The sequence below is a fragment of the Meleagris gallopavo genome, chromosome 22 (assembly GCF_000146605.3).
Source record: "Meleagris gallopavo isolate NT-WF06-2002-E0010 breed Aviagen turkey brand Nicholas breeding stock chromosome 22, Turkey_5.1, whole genome shotgun sequence".
Lineage (NCBI taxonomy): Eukaryota > Metazoa > Chordata > Aves > Galliformes > Phasianidae > Meleagris > Meleagris gallopavo.
The window spans coordinates 1467287-1492483 of record NC_015032.2 but is presented as its reverse complement, the minus strand read 5'-3'; the positions used below and the strand labels follow the sequence as shown (position 1 = coordinate 1492483).

The 25197-nt window shown below is 38.0% G+C and overlaps 1 protein-coding gene across 1 annotated transcript in view; it reads left to right on the top strand.

Annotated features, from left to right (window-relative positions):
- The window catches only part of ITCH (itchy E3 ubiquitin protein ligase), a 36018-nt gene extending 11311 nt beyond the window's left edge, over window positions 1-24707 (top strand). The window contains exons 7-23 of the mRNA XM_003211921.4: window positions 213-447; window positions 1660-1755; window positions 3103-3277; window positions 4326-4392; window positions 6234-6318; window positions 7873-8001; window positions 8615-8687; window positions 9653-9724; window positions 11408-11496; window positions 12099-12258; window positions 12533-12666; window positions 17003-17143; window positions 18910-19030; window positions 19720-19824; window positions 20011-20107; window positions 20622-20694; window positions 21323-24707. Of these exons, the coding sequence (XP_003211969.1) occupies window positions 213-447; window positions 1660-1755; window positions 3103-3277; window positions 4326-4392; window positions 6234-6318; window positions 7873-8001; window positions 8615-8687; window positions 9653-9724; window positions 11408-11496; window positions 12099-12258; window positions 12533-12666; window positions 17003-17143; window positions 18910-19030; window positions 19720-19824; window positions 20011-20107; window positions 20622-20694; window positions 21323-21422 (1952 nt within the window). The 3' untranslated portion in view covers window positions 21423-24707. The remainder of the gene's footprint in view (window positions 1-212; window positions 448-1659; window positions 1756-3102; window positions 3278-4325; window positions 4393-6233; window positions 6319-7872; window positions 8002-8614; window positions 8688-9652; window positions 9725-11407; window positions 11497-12098; window positions 12259-12532; window positions 12667-17002; window positions 17144-18909; window positions 19031-19719; window positions 19825-20010; window positions 20108-20621; window positions 20695-21322) is intronic.
- Window positions 24708-25197: the final 490 nt, after the last annotated feature.

Sequence of the window (25197 nt, the reverse complement as noted above, 5' to 3'; positions counted from 1 at the left end):
ATTTTTACAGAGTGCAGCTAAGTTGCCTTTTTTGTGTATGTGTGTGTGTGTGTGTAGTAGAAAATGTGGCTGTATGTGTGCACTACTTCAAACTACCACCTTTTGCACGTTTACTTTTGTGACTTTTGTGAATTCTGAAATAGGTTACCAATAAGGAGAGAAATAGCAATTAAAGATATTTTTTTTTTCTTCTGACATGCCTGGCATCATAGGAAGTGTAAATGGTTCTCCATCCACGTCCACAGAGAATGATGGGGCCAGTGCAGGTTCACTGGCAGGTGCAGCTGCAAATACATCTTCAGAACCGAGCCCTGAGGGGGCAACAGCAGCAACAACAGCTCCTGCAACGGCTGCACTCACCACACCTCCAGTATCAAGACAAGTCCAGCCAGTAAATCCTCCAACTCAGGCACTAGCTACAGTCAGTCAAGGTCCTCTTCCACCTGGGTATGCGCTTAATGAATTTTTCTGCTGCCTTTTCTGTTTTCTTCTTTTAAGCATACCAAAATACGTGTAACATCTGTCTTTTGCTGCATAACAAAAACTCCCAAAAGCTTTTAAAGTGAAGGTTTTCTAAACTGTTTGACCTAGTAGACCTTCAAGTGTGTGTGTGTGTGTGTGTGTGTGTGTGATTAATCAAGAAAGGAATTAAATTTTAAGTAGTTTTGATGCTTGTTGTGAACTGCTAAGTCAGTGAAACAGAGGTTTTAAATAGTGAGACAACTTGCTGTCTTCAAATTAGAAGTCAAGTAGTAAGAAACTGGTATAAATAAAAAGGAAAGTTACTGTTGCAGGACATAATCTGCTCTGTGGATTTAAATTTTATAGTTCATACACTGCACCTCCTGAGAGCAACGTGGGCACAGTGAGATATTTCATACCCATGTGGAATTTGTCAGATGATTGGTCTCTTGCCTCAAAGATATTATTTAGATTCTTAACTTTGTCTCTAAAAACTAGAACTGTTTCTGTACTCTGAGTGAGGGAAAGCAAAAGCTTCCTAATGTGAGTGGTATAATAGGTGAATTATTACCTGCTTTAATTTGCCTGCAGTTAAAGCAATAGGTGGTTGAGGCTTGGATTACCATGCTTACAGGAGAACTGTGAAGGCAATTTTGAAAACATCAGTTGTTGCTTTACCATTTTTATTTCATTAGAAATGGCAAATTACTGTGCCTTTCCCTCCATGGTGCATTTGATACAAATACAGGTGTAAGTCAGCGTCCCAAATGCTGCAGATTCAGAAAATGCAACTTCAGTGCTCTTCTGATGAACTGCTTATATGTAACATGTGCAACATCTGCATAATTTAGAGATTTAAATTAAATGAGTATTATTCTAATAGGGTATTATGCTCCACTGATGATTCTGCTCAATGCATTACTGATCTGTTTGGTATTGAATACATAACACTGCTTGCTAAGGCAGCATGCACATGCACGAATTTTAGGTTTAGTTTATCAGAACCTGAAGGTGGTTATACAGAAAATTAAAAAAAAAAAAAAAAAATTGTTATTCTGAATGCTTCAAGTGTTTTACTAAGATGAGCATTTTACAAAACGAAACGTTTCTCATCCTTTACTGGATCCTTCATACTGTTGAGCAGCTGTAGTAACTCCACGTCGAGATAGAAGTGATTAAGTGTCATTTTGTTTTCAGATGGGAGCAAAGAGTAGACCAGCATGGTCGAGTATATTATGTAGATCATGTTGAAAAAAGAACAACATGGGATCGGCCAGAGCCTCTTCCTCCAAGGTAAGCCATGTAAAGGCATCTGACTGCCTTGGATGTGCCTGGACTGGGTGCATCTAAAACTGACTATCAATTTACTACAGCTGGAAAGCACATTTGTACATTGCACGTGAACAGGAGCAAACAATTTATCCAGTTTGTTTCCGAAGAGTTCTACAGTATGGAAAGGAGTTGAATGTCGAAGATAATGAAATGAGATTGCTTGTCAAAAGAATAAGCAAGTGGGAATATGCTGATAAATGGGTGAAAACAGTAGGCACCCTTGACTGTGGAAGATAATCAAACCACAGGAGGGTGTTTTGTGATTAAGACAGCTATTAGCCTGAGCATGAATGCTCTTGGTTACCTATTTATCCTGAGGTTATTGCTTCCAGTCCTTTGATCTTGTCTTAGCATTCCAGCTGTTAAGTTACTATGCTCTTATAAAGAATCTTTAGTTTTTAGGTGTTTCCAGCTGTTAGAACAGCCAGTGATGTTACACTTTGTGCAGGTGGCATTCTCTCATTTGTTATTCTTCTTTTTTTGTCCATACTGAAAGAAAAACACAATTGTTGTATTGCAATTCATTCAGGCTTAAGTGATTCACGCATTGGAGAATTACAAAGTAAAAGCACATGGGACAGTAAGGAGAATTATATTTTAATGAACAAACCAAGCTGGCATAGAGTAAAGGGAACCTAACTGTTGTATTCAATTATTTTTTTATTTTAATTTTGAGAGAATTTGTTATTGTATTATTAAAACTTACTCAAAACCATGGTGGTTTTATTCAAACTTGGGGATTGGAATAAGATGGTCTTTAAGGTCCCTTCCAACCCAAGCTGTTCTGTGAAGTTTGGGGACTGAAATATTGAGGGTGAGGGGGGGAAATCCCCCTCCTCCCCTGGCAAACAAGGATTTCTGTCCAAACAGATTGAACTTGTTGAAAAGAGCGTGAAGAAATCCTGTATTGTACCACTCAACTATCTGAGTTTTTCTTCTCTTTTTATGAGAAGCCTGCAGATTATTGTCTTACAGATTGGCTGGGGTAAATGCAGTAGTAAGAGTACAGTACTGACAGTGTTTGGGGTAGCACTTGAAGGGTAGGTTTTAACCTTTCAGTGCTTAAACTGAAAGTGCAGGAATGGGAATGAATCTGCCTTGGGAAGAACATATAGGGGTTATATGTGATTTTAGCTCTTTACATAGTGTTAGTGGAGAGTGAAAGATGAAAAACACCTCTATTAATGAGCCCATGCCTCAAGTCTGCTTCCAAACATAATGGCTGTTTGCCTGTAAGTGCTGCTGAACCATTACAGTTGTCTGCTCTTGAGAACTCGCAGATCTAATTTTATTGTTAATTTTTTAAAGCTGGGAGCGACGAGTTGACAACATGGGGAGAATTTACTACGTTGACCACTTCACGAGAACAACCACGTGGCAGAGGCCAACATTAGAGTCAGTCCGAAATTATGAACAGTGGCAGCTGCAGCGCAGTCAGCTTCAAGGAGCCATGCAGCAGTTTAACCAGAGGTTTATCTATGGGGTAAGAAACACGGTGCTGGCTGTAAAAGCTAAGAGAAGCACCTTTTCTGAGTCCTGAACCCATTATTCTCTCTTCTGCAGATTGAAACTAGGTTTATACAATTGTTTTGAGCCTGTTTGTGGGTGACTTCTTCCAGCAATGATTCCAGGCTTCGTTGCAGTTTATTCTTTAGATGTATTGTATCTTTGAGTTTGTAGCATGGTATGAAGTAGTAATTGGTAACCTTGGTCCATGTCCTTGCAGTGGCTGTAGACAATGTGATCGTTTTTACGTATAATACCTATATAATATATATTATAGCTGAATGTATCTGATGTTCTTTGGTAAAATTTATGTCTAATATTCATAAAATTAGTGCTATTTTATTTATATTGCAATGGCTTAGCCAAAGACTGGGAAGGAAGGCAGGCTCACAGGACACGTTTCTACTCTGAGTAAAGTGAAATGAATGCACTCAAGGCAGAGGAATTGAAGATAAACCTTCCAGAATTGCAAGTGTATTGTTTGCCTCAGAATAGTAGGAATAATGCCTATAACAGTAGATGCAGTGCCTCTGAAATAGACTACAGAAACTGAAATGCTACTAGCTTGTCAGGAACAGAGCAGCTTCTCAGGTGCTAAGGAAAAGAGTACTGTATGCAGGAATGAAGTGGTTTGCTTTCTGATTGTTTTGGGTACCACTGTACTAATTTCCCTCTGTGTAGGCAGGGGCACTTCACAAAGGATAATTATTTTCTTGGCTCTGCAGTTCATGAAGCATGCCAAAGGCTGTAAAATTAGCTAACAGAAGAGCTTAGTACCAGGAAACAAGTGAGGCCAAAGAAAAGACCAATTTGTAATGAACTGTATGCTCTTTGCTTGCAATTTCCACCTTTTTTTTTTTTTTTTTTTGAGGAAAAAAAAATTGTTGGCATTTTTAGTTATATGTAAAATCAACAGAAATGCATATATACTTCAATGATTTATGATGGCTGCGTTAGAACATCTGGAAAGCAAATGGATGGTAGCTGGCCATTATTAATGCACCGTTTGTTTGTGTGACTTTCAGAACCAGGACTTTTCTTCTACTCAGAACAAAGAATTTGATCCCCTTGGCCCACTGCCACCTGGATGGGGTAAGACTGATTTGAAATAGTGTTTTGTAAGGCAGTGTAATTAGACATTAAAGCATTAAAGATTTCTGCCAAGTTATTTTATCAGCTTTTCTAGGCTACTTTTGTTTAAATGAAAATCTAGATCATTTTCCCTTTCAAAATTAAATCCAATCAAGCGTTACGTTAAAATGTCAAGTCCTGACAAGGATGTGCAGTTTTGAAGTGCATTAGAAACTACAGAGTATTCTGTTTTTTCTCAGTAATTATTGTGTCACAATAGCTTCTTTCATACTGTCATCCTACTTTTCACCACTTTCATTAGGCAGGGTTTACCCCCTCTCCCTCCACCCTGGATATTTATTGCTCTGAAAAGCTTTTATAATGATAACTAATAATCATTCCTGGACTTGTCCCTCTCCCTGGAATAAATTTGTTTGGTTTTGTACTTCACAAGTTTAACAGTTTACAATTAATGCAATTTTTCATGCATATGTCTACAAAAATGTAAAAGTTCCTGCTGTGATTGTGAAGCAGATGTGAGAATTCAAGTTTCATGATACACAGGGCAGTGTTCTCAGGGTTGTTTAATTTTAAAGCAAGTGACTGCCTGTCAGAGTTAGAGTTGGGTTTTTGTTTTTTTGTTTTTCAAACATAACTATTTAGATTTCTGTTCTCATGTAGATGCAACATCATGCCATAAAATTCTTGTGCCCTCACATGTGCTTTATTGCACGACATATGCAATATTTCAAAGCATGTTTTTCAGGCTGATGTTGCTTGGGAAGCTATGAAACTGCATTTCCATACTGAGATGAATTCTGCTGCCAGTGTAGCTCCTGTAGACAAGTGTCTACTTCCAGACTTCCCTTGTAAATTGAAGCTTTTTACCTATGATAGTCAAACTTTGGCTTTTTTTTGTAATTTGTCTTCTACATTCTGCATGCCTCGTAACTCCCTAAATAAAAATGCTGTAAAGAAATGCCAAATGATCCAGAAGACCAAATCCTTGCATTTATTGTAAACAGTTTTCAATCATGGACATATATTTATCGGAGTGAAAATCTTGGAAACCACATTCACTTTCATTTCCTGTCTGTTACATGAGTATGAAAGATGATACTGCTGTTCCCATACCTTTGTACTTTCTTGATTCTTTTATGTACCTCTGCAACCTCTTTTATCTTCATTGTCTATATGGTTTGTGAAGCGTGTAGCAAAAATCAAAGCAGCTGGGATTTCTTGTGGAGGAAACAGCTTCTGGTTTTGCTTTCTTCCAATTATTTTTTCTTATTGCTAAAAAAAATAGCGTAGCAAAGGATCTTAATAGGGAAAATCATCTTATCTGTGTTGTAATCCTTATACATTTTTAACTTGGAAAAATACCTGAAAAAGCTTTTTAAGAAGTGCAAGCAGAAGGCCAGTGTGTGTAATGAAGGGTGAATCTCTTGTGATTAACTGTTTCCTTCCCACAAATGTTTCTGTTGTTACTATGATGTCCAGACTCTCACTGCTACAAGCTGCACAGTTGTAGACAGCTGATCTTTTCATGGTAATAATTGAGATGCTGAGAAATTCTGCATGAACACCTTAAGTGCAGCTTTTCACTGAGGATGGGTGATGATGCAGTTTCATATGATTATTAGCAGTTGGCATTATTTAGGTAAACTCCTATTTGTGAATAGACTAGTAAGGAGTAATGTCAATGAAAGTGAAAAGCTGTTGTGTCAAAGGAGGTACAGGGAAGCTTGAACACAGGTGAGGCTGTGGCAGGCTCTGGTAGTTGGATTTATTTGTTTTATTTAATGTTTCAACAGTATGGTAACTTAGGTCTTGAAATTTGTTTTCTTTTTTTATATTTTTAGAAAAGAGAACTGACAGCAATGGCAGAGTGTATTTTGTCAATCACAACACACGTATCACACAGTGGGAAGATCCCAGGAGTCAGGGGTAAGAAATCAATTGCAGCTTCTTGTAAATCTGAAGTGAAAAAGTAACAAAGTAATGATAATAAGGGCTAGGTGATACTGCCTATGGCTTAAACATAGGCTGTCACAGAATCAGAGAATGGCTCGGTTGAAAAGGACCTTAAAGATCATCCAGTTCCAACCCCCTGTTGTGTGCAGGTCACCAACCAGCAGCCCAGGCTACCCAGAGCCACATCCAGCCTGGCCTTGAATGCCTTCAAGGATGGGGGCATCCACAGCCTCCTTGGGCAACCTGTTCCAGCGCATCACCACCCTTTGTGTGAAAAACCTCCTCACACTATTGAATCCAAATCTCCCCAGTCCCAGTTCAAAACCATTCCCCCATGTCATATACGCAGTTCTCAGACAGTGAATATTAAAGGATACCACTGAAATGAAGATTGTCAGAAATATCACAGAGTAATAATAGAGTTAGCAGGAAAATCTTGGTCAGCAGCAATGAGTTAATTCCCCAGAACAGTTCCTACTATTTTTCTATATTGTATATATATTTCTATTGCTGTGGGACAGAGAGAAGGATTTTGTGCATCCCGTGATGTAGAAGATTCTGAGTCAAAATATTATTTATCAAACAGACAATAGCAAAGAGATAGAGATGAAAACACAAACTCCAGGAACCGCAGCACTTCCACCTTATCATTTTTTAATAAAATAATAATTAAAAAAAAACTACTACAAAAGAAAAAAACAAAGAGAACTTGAGACACCACCACAAGTAATTGATTACTGTATTACTGTTTAGTTTGGGGTCCAGTTACTTTGTCTCTCAGAGGTAGGAAGTGAAGAGAAGGATGTTTTATCCCAGATTTTCTGAGTGAGATGAAAACTTCCACCAGGTGAAACAACTTCACCTCTCCCTTACACAAGAGGAAGAGAAGCGGAGGTGCTAATAGCCGTAGCCAGAGATGATGGCCTTTCCGTGTCAGGCACATCTGCAGCAGCTAACTGCATGGAAAACACTATTATTTCTAACAACCACCCAAATTCAAGAAAAGTGGTCCTACAGTGTCTTTCCATGGGGGAAGGTCTCTGGGAACACTTTGGTGGATACTACTCAAGTTTTCCAAGTATTTCAAGATACACTTACAGTGATATCAAACTTGAGTTGGAAGTTGTCAAAAAATTGTACAAGGCACTGTTTGTATTTTCTTTATGTTCTTTTATTTTTGTCATTCTGAAACATGAAGCTTTTGACTACTGCAATTATATGTGAGGTAGCTAAAGTACTTACTAAGGCAGTGCCAGTTTCAGAGTAAAAATGTAATAAATGACAGTTTCTATTTGCTGTTATTCTCGATAATGCAACTGAAAGAGCTAAAAATGTATTTAAACAATCACTGTGGTCTGAGAGCTGACTTGAAAATTGGAGAGAAAAAGGCAGAATAAAGATTGAATGGGAAGTTTCTCAGTCCACACTTCCAGATGCACTAAAATTTTTACCGTCTCCAGTCACTGATCGGTTGCCTTAATTGTGTTAAGTTGCATGAAGTTCCCATGTATTTTCTTGTACTCACAGTCAATTAAATGAGAAACCCTTACCTGAGGGCTGGGAAATGCGATTTACTGTGGATGGCATCCCGTATTTTGTGGATCACAATAGAAGAACCACTACATACATAGATCCCCGCACGGGCAAGTCTGCTCTGTAAGTGGTTTTTGACTACTAGCTTTTAAATGTGAAGTTTAACAGCCATCAGTTTTAAAAGTTCATTTCCTCTTCGTTTTGTGTACATGTGAACTTTTTATTTCCTTTTTTTTTTTAGTCCACTGATAACTCCTCCTGAAGAGGAGTGTTTTGAACACTTCAGAATTGCCCTTGATAACCAGTATATAAGACATGAGGTTCATTGGTATTTCTGATGACCAGATCCCTTTCTTCCATTTACTAGTCTTTCTTTTTGTAAATACATTCTTTCTTTCTTTGCATTTTAGGAGATGAACTGGAATTAAAACCAGAACTTAAGTACAAACTTAAATTAACCAAATGGTTAATGACATTCCATTCTTCTTATTATATTTTTAAATACAATTAATAGGTAGATATACTGTTGGAAAAAATGCTGCATATACACTTTACAGTTTAAAAGGAGAGGTTTTTTTAGTTTAAAAACAAAAAAAAACCCCAACGTTCTCAAATGAAAAGAATATCCAGCCAGAAAGCCAACTGAACCATGTAGCTACATAGACAATAAATTAGCAGACTTTTTCTTAAATTATGGAAACACTTTTGAAATTCTGTCTTCTTGCATTGGTTCCAGAGACAACGGACCCCACATAGCTTATGTGCGGGATTTCAAGGCAAAGGTCCACTACTTCCGATTCTGGTGTCAGGTATGGATTTCTTTATTGGGAACATTTCTTTCTTTTTTCTGTGTTCTGCTGACTTGCTGTAAATGAACCACTTATTCAATGCTGTACAAATAAGATTAATCACATTAAATTAATCAACCTACTTTAAGTGAATTTAAAAAGGAGAGAGTGAACACCAGGCCTGTATAAACAGATGCAAGTGGGAAGGCAGCTTTAAAACTTGGTATAGAAAACCTACATTTATTTACAGTTTATTTTGCAAACTGCTGAATTAAGAATGCAGTTTTCCTTGTGCTGTTAGTAAGTGAATGTGTGAAAGCACAGTATTCTAAAACACGGTTAATACACAATGAGGTTTCTGCACAAATGTTTCTGAAAGAAAGTGCAAGGTGTCTGACGTGAAACACGTGTGTCTAAGCTTGGAAGAACATACTGTGTTAGAGATTGGTATGTCCTTCTGTCGTAGCAAATTGCAGTTAGTCCTGGTCCTTTACATTCTGCAAATACCGTAGGACTGTGTAACTTGGTACCTTGGAAAGAGTCTTAGTTTTAACTGCTTCCATTTTCAAAAGTCCATGAATTATAGTTTGAAAAAGCAGAGTGGAGCCTAATTTTTCACTTAGTTCAGAATTACCACTTAATACAAAAAAAACAGAATGTTTTTTTGTATTAAGTGTTGTGCTGGAAGGCCTGCTGATTTAGACTGTGTGTTTGATCTTAATGTTTTCCAGTGTTCTGGCAGAGTACACTTTGAAGCTGTTCAAAGCAGGATCAGAAGGCCTGTATACCTGGCTGTAGGTCTCAGTTGTGGAAGCAATTGTTCTTGGAGTAAATTAAAGTGAAAGTGTCTTGATTGCTGGCTGCTTATATAGATTAGTGAAATCTACCTTTACCTCTTAAAACAATGTATATAGTAAACTACAGTTAAAAGAGTATTAGAAACATGAAGTGATTGTGTATCTCACCTCTGAAAAATGTCATTTCAGCAACTGGCAATGCCACAACACATAAAGATCACAGTGAGCAGAAAAACATTGTTTGAAGACTCATTTCAACAGGTATTGTACTAAAACATGTTAGTAGTGGGCATGAGAAGTTGAAATGAAGAAATCTGTTATCTATGTGTCATTCTTAATGCCCTGACACCTTAATGATGTTATTTGAATAGAGACTAACAAAAACAAGCATGGCTGTATGCTAACTATTAGTATATCTAAAGGTCATGCAAAAATGTGAAATTCTGTCTCCAAGTGTCACTGTGTCCATGAAGCAAATATATATATATATTTTTTTTTTTCCAAAACATTATTTAAAATCTATTGAGTTTGTTTTGGGAGGAGTGCAACTCCCCCTCCTCTGGTAGTTAGCATGCTCTGCTGTGTTGGCACACTTATCCTGTGTTACATAAGCACAGTTTTGTACCAAAATACATTAAGCTGAACTTTGTCTCAGTGTTAGAGATCTTCAAAAGAGTAATGAAGTGGTTGAAAGAAAACAGAAATGATTAATTGTATTTGAATTACTAGTAGCAAAATTTCACAATGTTTAGAGATCTAAACCATGCTTAAAATTTGTTTCTGTACAATATGTTAAGTGCTTTGGAATTCTCGTTTTACTTTTTTACTGTTAATTGTGGCAATAATCACTTCCAGTGCTTGTTAAATAGAAGCTGAGAGCAGCTGTTTTTCAGTTTGATAGAGAAACAAATTTGAACGTGCAGAAACAACATGAGATTCTGCTTGGTCAAATAATAAAGGGGGCTAGTAGCAGATAAAACAAACCCTGGAACTGAAAATTGACTCCAAACTAATTTCTAAAATTGCACTTTGTTATTTTGTAGTAATTGTAGAAGTAATGAAATTATGTTATTACTGGAAAGAAGCAGGAGAGAGACAATATAACCATGTAAATGTCAACAAATCTTGGAATTGATCAGTAGTTTAGATGATGTAACCACAAAGACCTAACTTGCTTAGTTCAGCATTTGTCATTAGTAGTTATCTGTGTTGGAAATACAGAATTTGCTGTGATGATAACTACAGCCTAGTAGAGATTTTAAAATAACTTTAATCCAAATTCTATGCCTGTCATTGCAAACAATTTTGATTGTAGGTGTTTTCTGTTTTGTTTTTTTTTTCATTGCTTTTTGCATTTTCTCTTTGCTGCTTGTAACTTGGGTACCACTCAGGTACCATTCAGTATTGTATTTTAAAAATCCTGAATTTATGTACTTTGGCCCCGTGTTATTTTTTGGCTGTTTTTTTTTTTTTTTGTTGTCAGGTACTTATGTACAGACTGTTTGCCTAAGATGAGTATTTGATTTGCAAATTATTATTTTTCTTTCTTGTTAATCTGTGGAAATATGTTTGCTACTAACCCCTCAGATGTAATGAACGTTGGGTATCAGGAAAAACTTTGTTACAGGAAGGGTTGTTAGGCAGTGGAATGGGCTCCCCAGGGAGGTGGTTGAGTCACCACCCCGGATGTGTTTAAAAACCATTTGGATGTGGTGCTCAGGGCCATGATTTAGCAGAGGGCTGTTAAAGTTGGGATAGGATAGTTAGGTTGTGGTTGGACTTGATGATCTTTAAGGTCTTTTCCAACCTGAGCAATTCTGTGATTCTGCTATTCCATGAATTCATGATTCATTGAATGCTGCTTGGTATAGTAAATAGTAATATGCCCAGCCAATGTTTGTAGCTGTTTTCTTCACATAAATGGATTGTTTTTCTTTTACTAAGATAATGAGCTTCAGCCCTCAGGATCTGCGGAGACGTTTGTGGGTTATTTTCCCTGGTGAAGAAGGCTTAGATTATGGAGGTGTTGCAAGGTAAGCTGAACTAAGATGATGAATAATGGTTTTTCCTGCAAGTTTTTCTGAAGGCTTCTCTAAAGTACATCCTTGAACTGCAGTGCTTTCAGAATATTAGCAAAGCTCATTCCTAATCTTTCTTTAGAATATCACTGCATGCCTTAAAACTGTTTAAAACACTTTTCAGTTCACTTTTAGTCTGTCTCAACAGATGCACAGTTCATTGCCTTTGTCATGATTGTTGATAACCACAGTAGAGGTTTACTGAAAATGGGTGGAAATCTACTTTCAAGTCAAACCTCTTATGTGAATGGAATGAGAAGAGCATAAATTAATTAGCATTGCCTAAAAGTTTACAGTTTAAACCCATGATAGCATTTTAATTGCCTGTTTTACAAGGAGGAGCCATTTTCCTAATCACTGATGGTAGGGTAACATTGTAACTTTGCTTACTAAATGATCTTTTTTCTTAGTTTCAGTTCAGTTTAGCCATACTTCCTGGGAAAGAAGTCAGCTTGACTACTTGTGTTAGCAAGTTTTTAGCTCAGCTTTCAGCTTATCAGTTCGTTCAGCTCATTTTTAATCTTTTGAAATGTACTTTTTGTTGTTTGTGATTTCAGGGAATGGTTCTTTCTGTTGTCACATGAGGTTTTGAACCCAATGTATTGCCTGTTTGAATATGCTGGAAAAGATAACTACTGCTTACAGATAAACCCAGCCTCTTACATTAATCCAGACCATCTGAAATACTTCCGTTTTATTGGAAGATTCATTGCCATGGTATGTTCAAAAACAAAGTTATCTCTGGAATTTTTCCTTTAGATATTTTGTCATCAAATGAATAATTAAAAGTGCATCTTTGAGCTAAAATTTTTACGAGGTGTTTGTATATAACTACTATGAGTATAAATGAATCAAACATATTAGCAGCTATAATATTTTGAGTTGCTCTAATATTGAGCTCTCAAATTTCATTGGTTCACAGTACAGAATGTTGTCATATTGAGTATTCAGTCATCCTTTGCATTATTTTGTCTGTTTTCGTGTTCTTCAGGCTTTGTTCCATGGAAAATTCATTGACACTGGTTTCTCTCTGCCGTTCTATAAACGTATCTTAAACAAGCCAGTAGGACTCAAGGATTTAGAATCTGTTGACCCAGAGTTTTACAACTCTCTCATCTGGGTAAAGTGAGTTTGACTTGATTTTGTTCTTGAAATGGCAATAAAATGTTTATTTTTCACTTATGCCAGAAAGGAAATGTAAATTTATTACTGAAAAAAAAAAACCAAACCACCAGTGAGCAGTAGGGTATGTCAGCTACAGTATAGTAATGGAACTTTTACCATCATTTAAGATACACAGATAATTAGATATGCAAGACTTCATTGCATTTTTAATTCACTGGATATTCTACACAGCATCTTGCTTTCTGTTTTTCCTATTTTTTAATAAATCTAGCTGGACAGAAGTGGTAGTCTTGCATGCTGTTACTAATAACATGAGTAAATTCCACTGAAACTGGAAATCAGCAAAAGAAATCAGCAAAAATCCTTTCAGTAATGCTTTGAAACAGCTGATTGAGTTAGTTAGAAAGCACTTTGGTGCTTACAGTGACTTGCAGTTAGCAAATGTAGCTTATTATTTGCTGTCATGTAATTCTTATGTCAGTCGTACCTGCATTTTTTACTAAACAGTTAATATCAAGGGTTTAAAGTTAATTCTTGTATATTTTCTAGCTGTTGCTGCTTTTTTGCTCCCAGGTGAATGATTTAAGCCCATTTCTACATCTAGCCTTCCATGTATGCATTGTCAGTCATTTGTATGCTCTACATTCGTATTCTTTTTGAGTCCTCCTTCACTCCTTTGCAGATTTCCTCTCTAGAGAGCAGTAAGCAGAAAGGATGTGGAGTTTATAGACAAGAGCAATTTTGGAAATGTCATAAAAATACTACTTGGAAATAATTTTAACCAACATTTAGTTTTAAAGCATTGTAATTCGGTACTAAATTTATAAGAGCAGGGTTGTTATGCACCATTTGTTCTAATAACAGTGGTGATTTTCTTTTCCTGACAGTTAAAAGCAGGAATTGGGGGCTGCAGAGTACAAGGGATAAACAGTCAGTTAAAAGTTCTACTGCTATAATAATAAATAATAATTTTTTGAAAATCTGAAAACTTAGGCTGGTTTATGTGTCTAGAGAGGTAAAACGTATTTCACTTGAGAATGATGAAGCATTTTTTAAAAAGCTTAGGAGGTGAATGCATTTTTTAACAGCAGAAATATGAAAGACGAAAAGTAGTGAATCTCTGGTGATGAATCTTGGGATTGTTAGCAAGGAAGAAAGGGTGAAAGAGCTTTTGAGACATCTGCAAGTTGAAATAGGAGTTTTGGATCAGTTTTGAGAAAGTAGCATGTTCTGTGCTGGGTGATGTGCTGCTAGAAGGTGTAGTAAGGGAACATTTCATTAGGAAACGTCAGTAGTTGGTATTTGAGTAAAGATGCCATGAAATTGAGACCTGAAAGGGAAAACAAGATCGAAGGCTTGATTCTTGTGATTAAAGAATCTCAAGTAGGTGTGTTTTTTTTTTTCTTTATAAGAAGAACCATTTGTTATCCTGTGACTTACTGGGTTTTAGAAACCAAGCAAATACAACAGTGAGAGAAAGGCAAGGTACTGGAAAGAAATTTACAGTAATTGGTTTTTAATCCAGGGGAAGGAACTTGTGAATAAATTCTAATAAGTACCATGTGTAACAAAATTTACCTTAGGAACAATGTCAATCCATTACCGTTCTGTGGGAAGTCTAAGAGTGAAGGAGAAGTTTTAACCTTCTGTAAACATAGCCACCTCTTTGCATTTGTCTGTGTAGTACAGGTGAGCTGGACACTTGTTCAGCACTATCATTTGCACGTTTCAAAGCAGTGTTTTGGTTTTTTTTTAATGACATCTGATAACTTGAAGGGCTTTTGGTGCAGAAGTCTATCTATTCTCTGCATGGTTCTTTTGATGCATGTGTTACTATAATGGATCAAAAGAGAGCACAGAGCCTTCTGAATATCAGTGCTAAGCTGCTTGTCAATGGCAATGAAGAGAACTTGTAGACATTACAGATTACTTTTTCCCCCTCCTCGCCTTTACTTCAAAGTGCGCAGCATTGCCAGATAGCATTCAGGTGACAGTTTGTGTGAGCTTTCCAAGTACAAAAAGTTTGAGTAAGTTTGCAAGTAGGACCAGCAGTCCTACCAGGAGAAGCTCACATAGGAAGGAGGGAGCTAGGAAACTCAGAACTTGTCAAAAACAGCTTTTGCATTTCACTCTAACTGCTAGTTTCAAATTCCTCCACTCTGCTGGCTGCATATGCTTTTATTAATTTACACTTAAGTATTTTGAGGGGTTTCTTTTTGGCTACTTTGGCTGTTGGGATTTTTTTTTTGACTTCTAGTTCATTGCCTCAGAAAAAAAAGCGATGAGGAAACTTAGGGCTGTAGCAAGAACTTTTCTGAAAGCTATCTCTAGAGAAAATACAAACTATCTGTTACAGTATCTGTACTGATACAGAAGTCTTCTAATCTGGAGTCCATGAAAGGCTTTGCCCCTTTTGAGTAAACACGGAAGTATGTGAGCGTTTCAGAGAAGAACTTTCAGACCTCTGAGCAGTGTGCACTAAATGCAGAGGTCAGCAGCTGGACCTGCTTACCAGCACTGCTGAAGGAAATGACCGTAAACGTGCAGTAAAAAAATCACACCTGGCAGGGAGGATACCATTTCATTAATTACCAAAAAGCAAATGATGCAAGTTCCCAGGAAGCTTTGCAGTGATATTGAATCACTTTCTGTTCTGCCTATTAGGTGTTTGTTTTTCTTGTTCCCGCTGTTTCAGAAAATCTGCAGAATTACTTTGTTTGGAAAGACCTTGAGAGTTCGTCTAGTGAGGCCCCTCTGCTCAAGCTGGGTCACTTAGAGCAGGGGTCTTTCATTTGAAAGGAAGAAGTAATTTTATTTTGCCATCCATCAGCTCTCCTAAGGTTTCGTACTGTATTTTGGAGAGATCAAATTGAGAAGCACCGTTGCATCGCAGCACTAAATACATCACGGTGATGTTTTCAATACTGATGTTTCTATGTTTATAGTTCAGGACATTTGCATTTTATGTTGGGGAAATGTTCATCAAGTAGTGGTTTCACCAGTTATCAACAGAACACACACTGTGCTGTCACTGCCCCTTCTCAAAGGAAGAGGAGGGAGAGAAAATGTGGTTGGAAAATAAATGAAAGAAATGCTCATAGGTTGAGATAAGGACAATTTAAAGGAAAAGGAGGAAAAAGAAAAACATCAAGCAAAGGCCATACAAGGAGAGAAAACAATTATCCTCTGCTCATCATAGAGTGGCCTGGGTTGGAAGGGACTTCAAAGTCCATCTGGTTCCACCTCCACTGCTGCCAGCAGGGTTGCCAGCACTAGATCAGACACCACCAGATCAACTTGCCCAGGATGCCACCCAGCCTGGCCTTGGACACCCCCAGGGATGGGAAATCCACAGCTTCTCTCAGTAGTAAGCAGTGTTTGGCCACCCCTTGGAAAGCAGGGCCTCAGTACATGTTGTGGCCCTTCCCCAGCTCCTCGTGCTGTGTGTGGCATCTTCTGGTATGAGGTATCCCTTCAATTAGCTCAGATCAGTGCCCTGCTGATGTCCCTTCCCCCTCTTCTTGCTCACGCCCAGCCTGCTGGCTCAGGGGCTGCAGGGTTGATGCTGTGCCAGCACTGCTTGGCAGGAGCCAAAACATGGCTGTGGTACCAGTGCTGCTGGAGCAGCAAGTGCTGAGCACAGCACCGTGTGGCTGCCGTGGGCACAGCAGCCTTGTCCCTGCCTGCCCAGTACAGCCCCCCTGCGTGTGTGCATCACTGCACATATCAACATAGAAATTGCAATGTTGCACCTGTTATTAAACCATAATTAATCTGGCTATTAAACCATATAGAGAGAACAGAGGTCCGAGCAATGTTTGTTGAACTTACTTTGAAGATTCTAATGAGAAAATTCCTCTTTCTCAGGAATGTATTATTTTGTTAACTTAGGAGCTTGGGATATTTTGATATATGTTTACAGGATAGTCCCATCAATATACTGGAGTTGAAGATAACTCATTAAGCATTCTGAGTCTTTTTCATCTTATCTGCTATTACTTGACAAGGCAGCAGGTAATGAAACATACAACAATGTCATTGCTTGAAAGGTTTTTGTATTCCATAGGCATTCTGCTTAGAGGTGGTGGGTAGTTTGTCAGCCCAGTGTCAGATGAATTTAAGGATGCTGCTGTACTTAGTGCACAGTTTGCTTATGCACATCAGTAAGGTGAAGTCTGTAAATCTTACAAAACCACAGTTATTGTGTAACATTTCCTTAACTTGATTCTTGAGCTCTAAGCAGTTAAGAAAAGTCCTTATATTCTTCATACCCATCTCTTCTACTGCGTGCACAGTCTGGACCTGGTTATTTATAATTGCATTTTCTTCCTTGCAGAGAGAATGATATTGAAGAATGTGGTTTGGAAATGTTTTTCTCTGTTGATAAAGAAATTCTAGGTGAAATCAAAAGCCATGATTTGAAGCCAAATGGTAGCAACATTCTCGTGACAGAAGAAAACAAAGAGGAATATATTAGGTAAGATTAAATGAAGATTTTAAAATACTCTTCTCTCCCATTTCTTTTAGCTCAATCAAGAAAATACTGTCACACTATGTCATATGAAGATTATTGAAATTCTATCTATGAATAATTACTGATGTTGGCAGTTGTTCAGATTCTGCATTTGAAAGGAAAATATTGATGGAAATATTAAAAAAATATATATTACTTTTCCCAAAAGATTCAGCTTAGTAGAAGCTCCACTTGTTTGTTTTTTTTCCCCAGAGATAATTAAGTTTAGCAGAACGTTGTGACAACAAATGTGAACTTTGTCAGATACTTCACCATACCATTGCACACATTTATTATTCACATCTTGGCTTTGTAGACTGTTGATATTCTCTCCAGCCATTTATGCTGTTGCTTGTTTTTAACCAAAGAACATTTTTGGATGCTTTTGTGGTAAACTTGAGTTTTTAAAAATGCATAGTTTCAATACTAGTTTCCATGTAAACTGCCCTTATAGTGCTGTTATGTCTTGGCATTTGTAACAAGGCAGCATTATGAACAATGTAATGTGTTGTGCTGTCGTAAATGAGGAAGTGTGATATAGCAGTACCAGAATGTTTTAAAGCAAGCAAAGGAGCCTACGAGTGATTACAGAAGAAAAACATGAGCGATGAGGTGCCTTGTCTCAAAATATCCCCTTCTTGTCTTGAAATATCCCCAGCGAGCAGCAGCATACAAGCTCTGCTTTAAGGTGTGAACTTCAACATTATCTTACATAGAGGACTTGCTCAAAACAAAAAGAAACAAGCAAGAAACCACTGCACATGTGGCAGGCATGAGATAAATTGAATAAGTAGAATTTTCCTCTTTCTTATGATATGTTCTGTGATGGCTTTTTTCTGGGAAAGGTTTGAGGGATGAGGGAGTAGGAATTGCTTTCGTCATGAGTCGTCCGAAAACATTTCACAGAAATTGTAACATTTGCAGAAAGAACATATTGGCATTTTGCAGTTGTGCAAAATACTACGTGGGATAGAGAGTAAGGAGTATCTGCAGAAGACCATTCTCTTCTAGTTTTGAGGAACCCAGGGAGAGCTCAGATTCCAGCCTAAGTAATATTCTTTTGCCATACTCTGGGTCCTGTGTTACGTTCCCCAGAGTTTCATCTCTCCTTTGGGTTCCAGTTCTCCTGACAGGTTAGGCTTGAATTCAGCATAATATCTGCTTCTCCCTGGGTTCAGGTTCTTCGGGTCTCCTGCCTGCTTTTCACCTTTTTATTAATGGAGAGTGGAGTTTCTACCACAGAGCAAAGTTTCATGATTAACAGAAACAAATATGGAACTTTCCAAATGGACATAGTCGTTTCTTGGTAAGCTAGCAGTCCTACTTATCTTCACCAGTACCACCTGATCTAGATTTTACCTTGTCGTGGATAATGACTGAGATTTCTGGGGACAATATTAGATGAATCTAGCTCTGCGTTTTTTTTCCTTCTCCAAATACCTAGGGACTGCTGTGCTCTCATTAATATCATCAGTGAGTAAATGCTGCCTCCTGTTTGAGCCTAAAATGTTTTCCATAGCAGAGTGGTTGGAAACATAGGGTTTTAACTTAAAACTGTTTGCACAGAATGAAGGTTGCAAATACTGTTATACAGTGCTCTATCCCCAGAACTTCCCAGACTTTCCATAACTTTTCTTAACATAGCTTACAGTTCGTTTCAAAATAAACTAACAAAGATTAACTTGGGTTAGCATAGCCCATTTTAAATTATCCTTCTGTATCTTTTACAGGCTGGTAGCAGAATGGAGACTTTCCCGAGGCGTTGAGGAACAGACACAAGCTTTTTTTGAAGGCTTCAATGAAATTCTACCACAGCAATATCTGCAGTATTTTGATGCTAAGGAACTGGAGGTAAAGGGTTCTTTGACTATTGCCAGATCCAGGTTGTGACATGTAATACTTAAATTTCAGGCAGTGTCTGAAGAGCAGAGTTCAAGTTCAGGTTCTGTTTCGAGAATGTGTGAGAGAAGCCTTACGTGTTGGTTAGTGTTTAGTTAGCATGTTCTTCTTCACTTTCTTCTTCACAACCAACTTACCTGTTTTTAGCACAAAGATTCTGCCAGTGTGAACTTTTTGACTGATTGCTTTTGAAATCCTTGACATTGAGATTTGCTTGTGTTTAAAGAACGATTAATTTGAAAGAAAGGGGGGTAAAAACCAAATATCAGTGGATGATCACGTTACTGAGTGGACCAGCTTTTAGCTACTTTTGATCTCTCAAAATTATACTCTGAAGCAAAACATCGCATTTCTAGCACAGAATTGTATGGTTAGGCAATAACAAAGTGTATGTTCCTGGTTTGAATGTCTAAATACAAACATTTTCACAAATGGCTTTTCTATTTTGTGGCCTCTCCAAATTTTGTTCATGAGCAGTTGTTATTATTTGCTGTGGAAGTTTTAAAGTTTAGAATTAAAAATGAGCATACTGTGATTGCAGGTGCTTTGAAGTACAGCAGAATTTGAGTACAGTAGTCTTGCTGTGGAAGCAAAGCAGTAGCTTGTAGTTTCATGTCTGTTATCCTTTTTCTCCCCTAAAGGTGCTCCTGTGTGGAATGCAAGAAATTGATTTAAATGACTGGCAGAGGCATACCATCTACAGGCATTATACCAGAACCAGCAGACAGATACTGTGGTTCTGGCAGGTTTGTAGACTGCTTTTGTCCTCAGTAGAGCACAGCAACAGCTTAGTGAACAACAGTCAGAATTACTCAGCAGATTTGTAGTGTGTAAATATAAATTATTGCTGCTAATCCAGCTATTCTAGGGGTGATGATGAAGTGAAAATGTAAATATTAAATTTTACATCAATGTTAATTATTATTTTTTAGTTTGTGAAAGAAATAGATAACGAGAAGAGAATGAGACTTCTACAGTTCGTTACTGGAACATGCAGATTACCAGTGGGAGGATTTGCTGACCTCATGGGTAACAAGCCCTCTTTAATGCATTTTACACTTACATTAATTCCTTTCTTTAATAAGGACCACGCTGTATGTTTAAGGATATTTTGTATGAATGTATATTGACTCTTTTTCCTAAATCTTGCATTGCTAGAGCTGTGACAGAAAAAGGGATGGAGGGAATGTTAGCACACACCTTACATCAGTGATTTGATAGGTGGTTTGGACGTGGTCCTGGCAGGGCAGCCTGCTCTGAGTATCCCTGCTTGATCAGAGTGGAAGGACTAGGTAAACTCCAGAGATTCCTTCCAGCACCAAAGCAACTATGTGATCCGGTGATTGAGTTTCTTTCAAAACCACTTCATATTTCTGCATTTTGCTACATGGATTTCTTCAGAGAGATATAGGGAAAGACAGATGTCTTTGGTTTCTGCAAGTCTCGTTTTCTCTTCAAGCTTTTCACACTCAGTTGTCATGTATTACCTACTGATACATGTAGGCAGCTAGACCTGAGACTTAATTATTTGATTTTTTTACAGGGAGCAATGGACCCCAAAAATTTTGTATTGAGAAAGTTGGGAAGGAAAACTGGTTACCTAGAAGTCACACCTGGTAAGTACATAGGATAAAATTCTATTATGGTTCTGTTTTTACTGATGACAATCTACTTTGAGATTTCAGTAGGTGGGTAATGGATGAAAATGGCTGAGATTGTGTGAAAGCAAAACACTGGGTTATGCCAGTAAGCTTTGTTGAATAATAGTTGAACTTCCGAAAAACAGTTTTGTTGTGGAGCTGATTCCATTGTAAATGGATTTGCACACTACTGAAAACGAAAAGTAAAGTAGTACTCAAGAGTTTGGGATTGATCTATCTTGGCAGTGAAAACAAATAGGCACACTCCTGCTCCCTCTTCTCTAGAGAAATTGTAGCTTCTGCTCTGTTTCTCAGTTACACTGGTGCTTTGTGAAGATGCTCAAATTTTAAATTTCAAATACAAAGGAGAGATAAAGTGAGACTTCTTACTAAGTACATCACCATTTCTGGAAAATTATTGTTGTTGGAGTGCTTGTGCTTTAACTCGCACTTTCACAGATAAATGCACCTCAAGATACAGCTGGTTTAGAGGGTATCAATCCAGTTATCCCTCTAAACAGGAAAGTTCATATGCCTGTGTTCCTACTGGATTTTTGGTGGTTTAAATAATTCTACAATAATTAAGATTTTTCTTTGTTTTCAGTTTCAATCGCTTAGACCTTCCACCCTATAAGAATTATGAGCAGTTGAAGGAAAAGCTGTTATTTGCAATTGAAGAAACAGAAGGTTTTGGGCAGGAATAGCTGTGATTTGCACCTTGAAGAATGTGAACTCAACACGATGTTCTTCAATTCTTCTGCTTGTTGCACACTTCGTTGTAAAGTAGACTTGACTTGGATTTATTTAACAATACTAGTGTGTAAGTCAATGGATGTTATCCTGGGGTTTTATCCACATTAACTCTGGATTTCTACTGAGCACTTTCAGAAATCAAAAGAGCAATCAGATATGGCTACAAAGGAATTGTGACCCAAGTAGAGATTTAAATCCAGCTTTGGGCTCTGCTTTGTTTTACCTTTCATTACTTAGAATGTGTCCTTAATGACTGACAGGTTTTTTAAAATAGTTTTGTCTTTCCTTTTTAGTAGCATATTTTGCTACTGATGTACTGGGAAGTTCATTAGTAGCTGCAATGCTGCAGCAACATCATAACCTCTTTACAGCAGTGTTATTAGAGCCAACTTGTAACCGTCCTCTGCCTACTGTGAGCAAATTCATTGCTGAAGCTATTTTTGTAACTCAAGTGTGGCTGGACTGTTTTTCCTTGCCTGGAGTCTGCTCACATGCCAGTGGGACTCAGACTGCTGTTAAGGGGATGTCAAACTGTGGCACAAATCCAGGGCGTAGCTGTGCTTTGTTTTTTTCACAGTCTTGCTAATTTCAGCAAATAAACGTCTGCCCAGAGTTGCTGGAACATTTGCTTGTGCCCTCCGAAGAGTTCTGATCTTTTTCTGTGTAACACATCTAACTTCTACAACTATGTTAACACTGTGGTTCTTCCCTTGTTTTGCAAAAGATGAGACCACCTGGGATTGCACTGATTCAATTTAGATTCCCATTTGCAGACTGATGATTCTTGTGGGAAGTGTTAATGGACATTATACTCAGTGTTACTCTTCTGTGTTGCAGTCAGTTTTCTCTGAAGATTTTGTTGGTTTCTCAGGAAGAGGTACAAAATAGCTGGAGTTTAAAAATGATAATGCTTAGCATTTTTGGTGATGAGCTGGTAATGCCATATTAGCTAAGGCTCAGAGGACTTGGAAGTTTGTATGTGGATTCCAGACTTTCGACGTGTTGGAGCATCAGAAAACAGTTCTATAAAGATTAGCACAAGTTCTTAGGAAAGTTTCTATGCTAGGTCACCCTAAGCTGCTTACACAGCTAGTAACTTTTGTAGTAAGTCCTTACTGGATTAATAACATCTTTTGCTTCCCTTTAGAATCTGTTAGTATTCAGTTCTCTTCTGGTTTACAGTGATATTTTATTGCTCCTTTAGACTGAATGCACTTTTCAGGTATGGTCAGCTCTTTCCTTATCTGAAGGGAGGAAAGGAAACCTCTGTGAGTCGACATGGCTGTTAGCCATAGTCAGAAATGTGGCACTTGAAGTAGCACGTAGCACAAGTTAAAGCATAACCGTAGCTCAAAGCGTTGGGACAGCAGCTGTTGTGAAGAGACTTCTGTGTTCTGGAGCTGAACCAGGACACCGGGAAACTAAAACCGAACCTCCAGTCTTGAAGAGAATATTTCCTTCCTTCTGTCTAAGCTGCCAGAGGGAAAATCTGATTCAGGCCTTTTAAGAACCAAGACATTACAGTTTGAACTGACTGAAAGAGTTTTTCAGGTCGAAGTGATACATGCTCATTGGAAAGAAGAACGATAAGACCTTAGAGTAAATGCCTCTTTTTGTCATGCGTATTCTAGCAAGAGCAGTGGGAAAGAGTTTCTGATGATACAGGGATTATCCTCTTTGACCTTTTCACTGGCTGTGAAAGCCACACAGTTTTACTAGGAGGAAAATCTGCCAATTTCAAGACATTTGATGGCTATTTTACCGTATACAGCTCACAAGGAGAAGAAAAAAGCCTTATAAATATTCTGTTTATGTTAATTCTTACCGTGAAATCTAGTTATCTAACATATTTACAAGAGAGATTGAATTAAACAGGATAATGCAAAATTAAGCTACGAAAAATAGTTTGTGTTCTGCATAATGATTTATGATTCATGTAGGGAAGCTAGAAATGTTGGTAATGTATAAATATCACCGAAAAGGCTTTCAGCCCTATATTTTTAAAATAAAAAGTAGTTATAATTGAAATAGCCCTAGCCCTAGTTCTATAGGGTATGGCTGTTGAATATTTTTATGGTTGAAATGTTTAGTTCAGGAAAAAGGTAAATGCTTGTATATATTTTTGCAGTCTCGGATTCCACTTACTCCATTTTTTCTTCCTTTAATTTAAGTGGCATGTTTGTGTCTTTCCTGCTGTATTAGGATGGGGAGAGGGGGCTGGATATCCCAAGCACCAGAAATGATCTTAAAATACTGCAAACAAAGAATCGGCTGGGGAAAATAGTCTGTGAAACATTGTATTTGGCCAAAAATTAAAGTAAGCTAGGACTAGCGTGCTGAATTGGCAATGTTCTTCAAGTCTGAAGTAGAGTTTACTTAAACGTTTTACTTTGTAAGCTAACAAGTCTGTTAATTTTTTATAGCGTGTTCTGTAGAAATAAAAAGTTGTCAATATGAACCACTGGTGCACTTTTCTGTTCTTTATGGGGATGTGGTGGAAACATCACGTGGATGACCCACAGCATCTGCTATCCCAGATAATATTGGATGTTCAGCAGAGGTTAATGAATTTGTCTCCCGCTGCTACTCCCACTGCTTTAGCAGCCTGAGCTGTGTAAATTGATACTGCGCAACAAACGTGTTCATATGTAGCTGCCAATTAATCCTAATTTTCAGGCATTAAAATAACTTCTATTTAGAATTTTGCCTTATGAGAATGACATGAAAAAATGAATGAAATGCTGAGCTGCAGATCTAAAGTAACAAAGCCTTATTGCTCCAGGTAGCTCAGGAAGTGTTTGTATGTGACATTGCACAGTAAAAACGTCATGTCTTCATCTGATCTAGTAGAGAAACTTATATTTTAATGCATTTGTTTGTGTTCCAGAAAAAGGAAAAAAAGCTCAAAACAAAACAACAAAAAGAAAAACTGTTTAATTTTTCTTGTTTGCATTATCACTACATGCTGCCCTGAATTTGTGATTTCAACTCTTTCTTATATTGGTATCTCCAGCCCCCTTTTCTTGTGGGTGTCTTTTTAATTTTCTTCAAGAATCATTGTTTGTGTATATATGCTCTAGTGAACTAGGACATTAACTGGGATCAGCAGCACTGGATTGTAAAATACTGTACTGAAATTCATTGTCGAAATTTCCTTGTATTGTAATTTCAAATACTCAGGTAACTGTAACAGTATCTCAGTAAGTCAAATACTTTTATAAAACGACTTAAAGAGATGGAAGTCCTGTTGTCATTCCTTCTGTGTTATGAAGCAACAGCGTAGAAATGAATGATTGAGCGGCTTCAGGGCGTTGGAGGTAGGCTGGGATTCCATGTTTTCAGGTTTCTGCCTCGTGGGGATGTGAGCAGGCATTGGGCCCGAGCCCCGCTGGTGTTTGTCACAGCACAGGGGCTGCGGGGGACGCCGGCAGCGCAGAGCGGGGAAAGCCGGGCTGTGTGTAGGCCAGGGCATGAAATCTTCCCTCGGCACATGCGTAGCTGCTGAGGTTTTCCCCCAAGTCTTCGTGCTCTTGGATAATAAGGCTCTGCAGCAAAAGCAGCGGGGCACTCCTGATAGCTGGGGCTCAGGAAAGGGCCAGAAGAAGAGGGGTGGCCAGCAGGGACAGGGAGGTGATGGTCCCCCTCTCCTCTGCTCTTGTGAGGCCCCATCTGCAGTGCCGTGTCCAGGTCTGGAGCCCCAGTACAAGAAAGGCAGAGAGCTGTTGG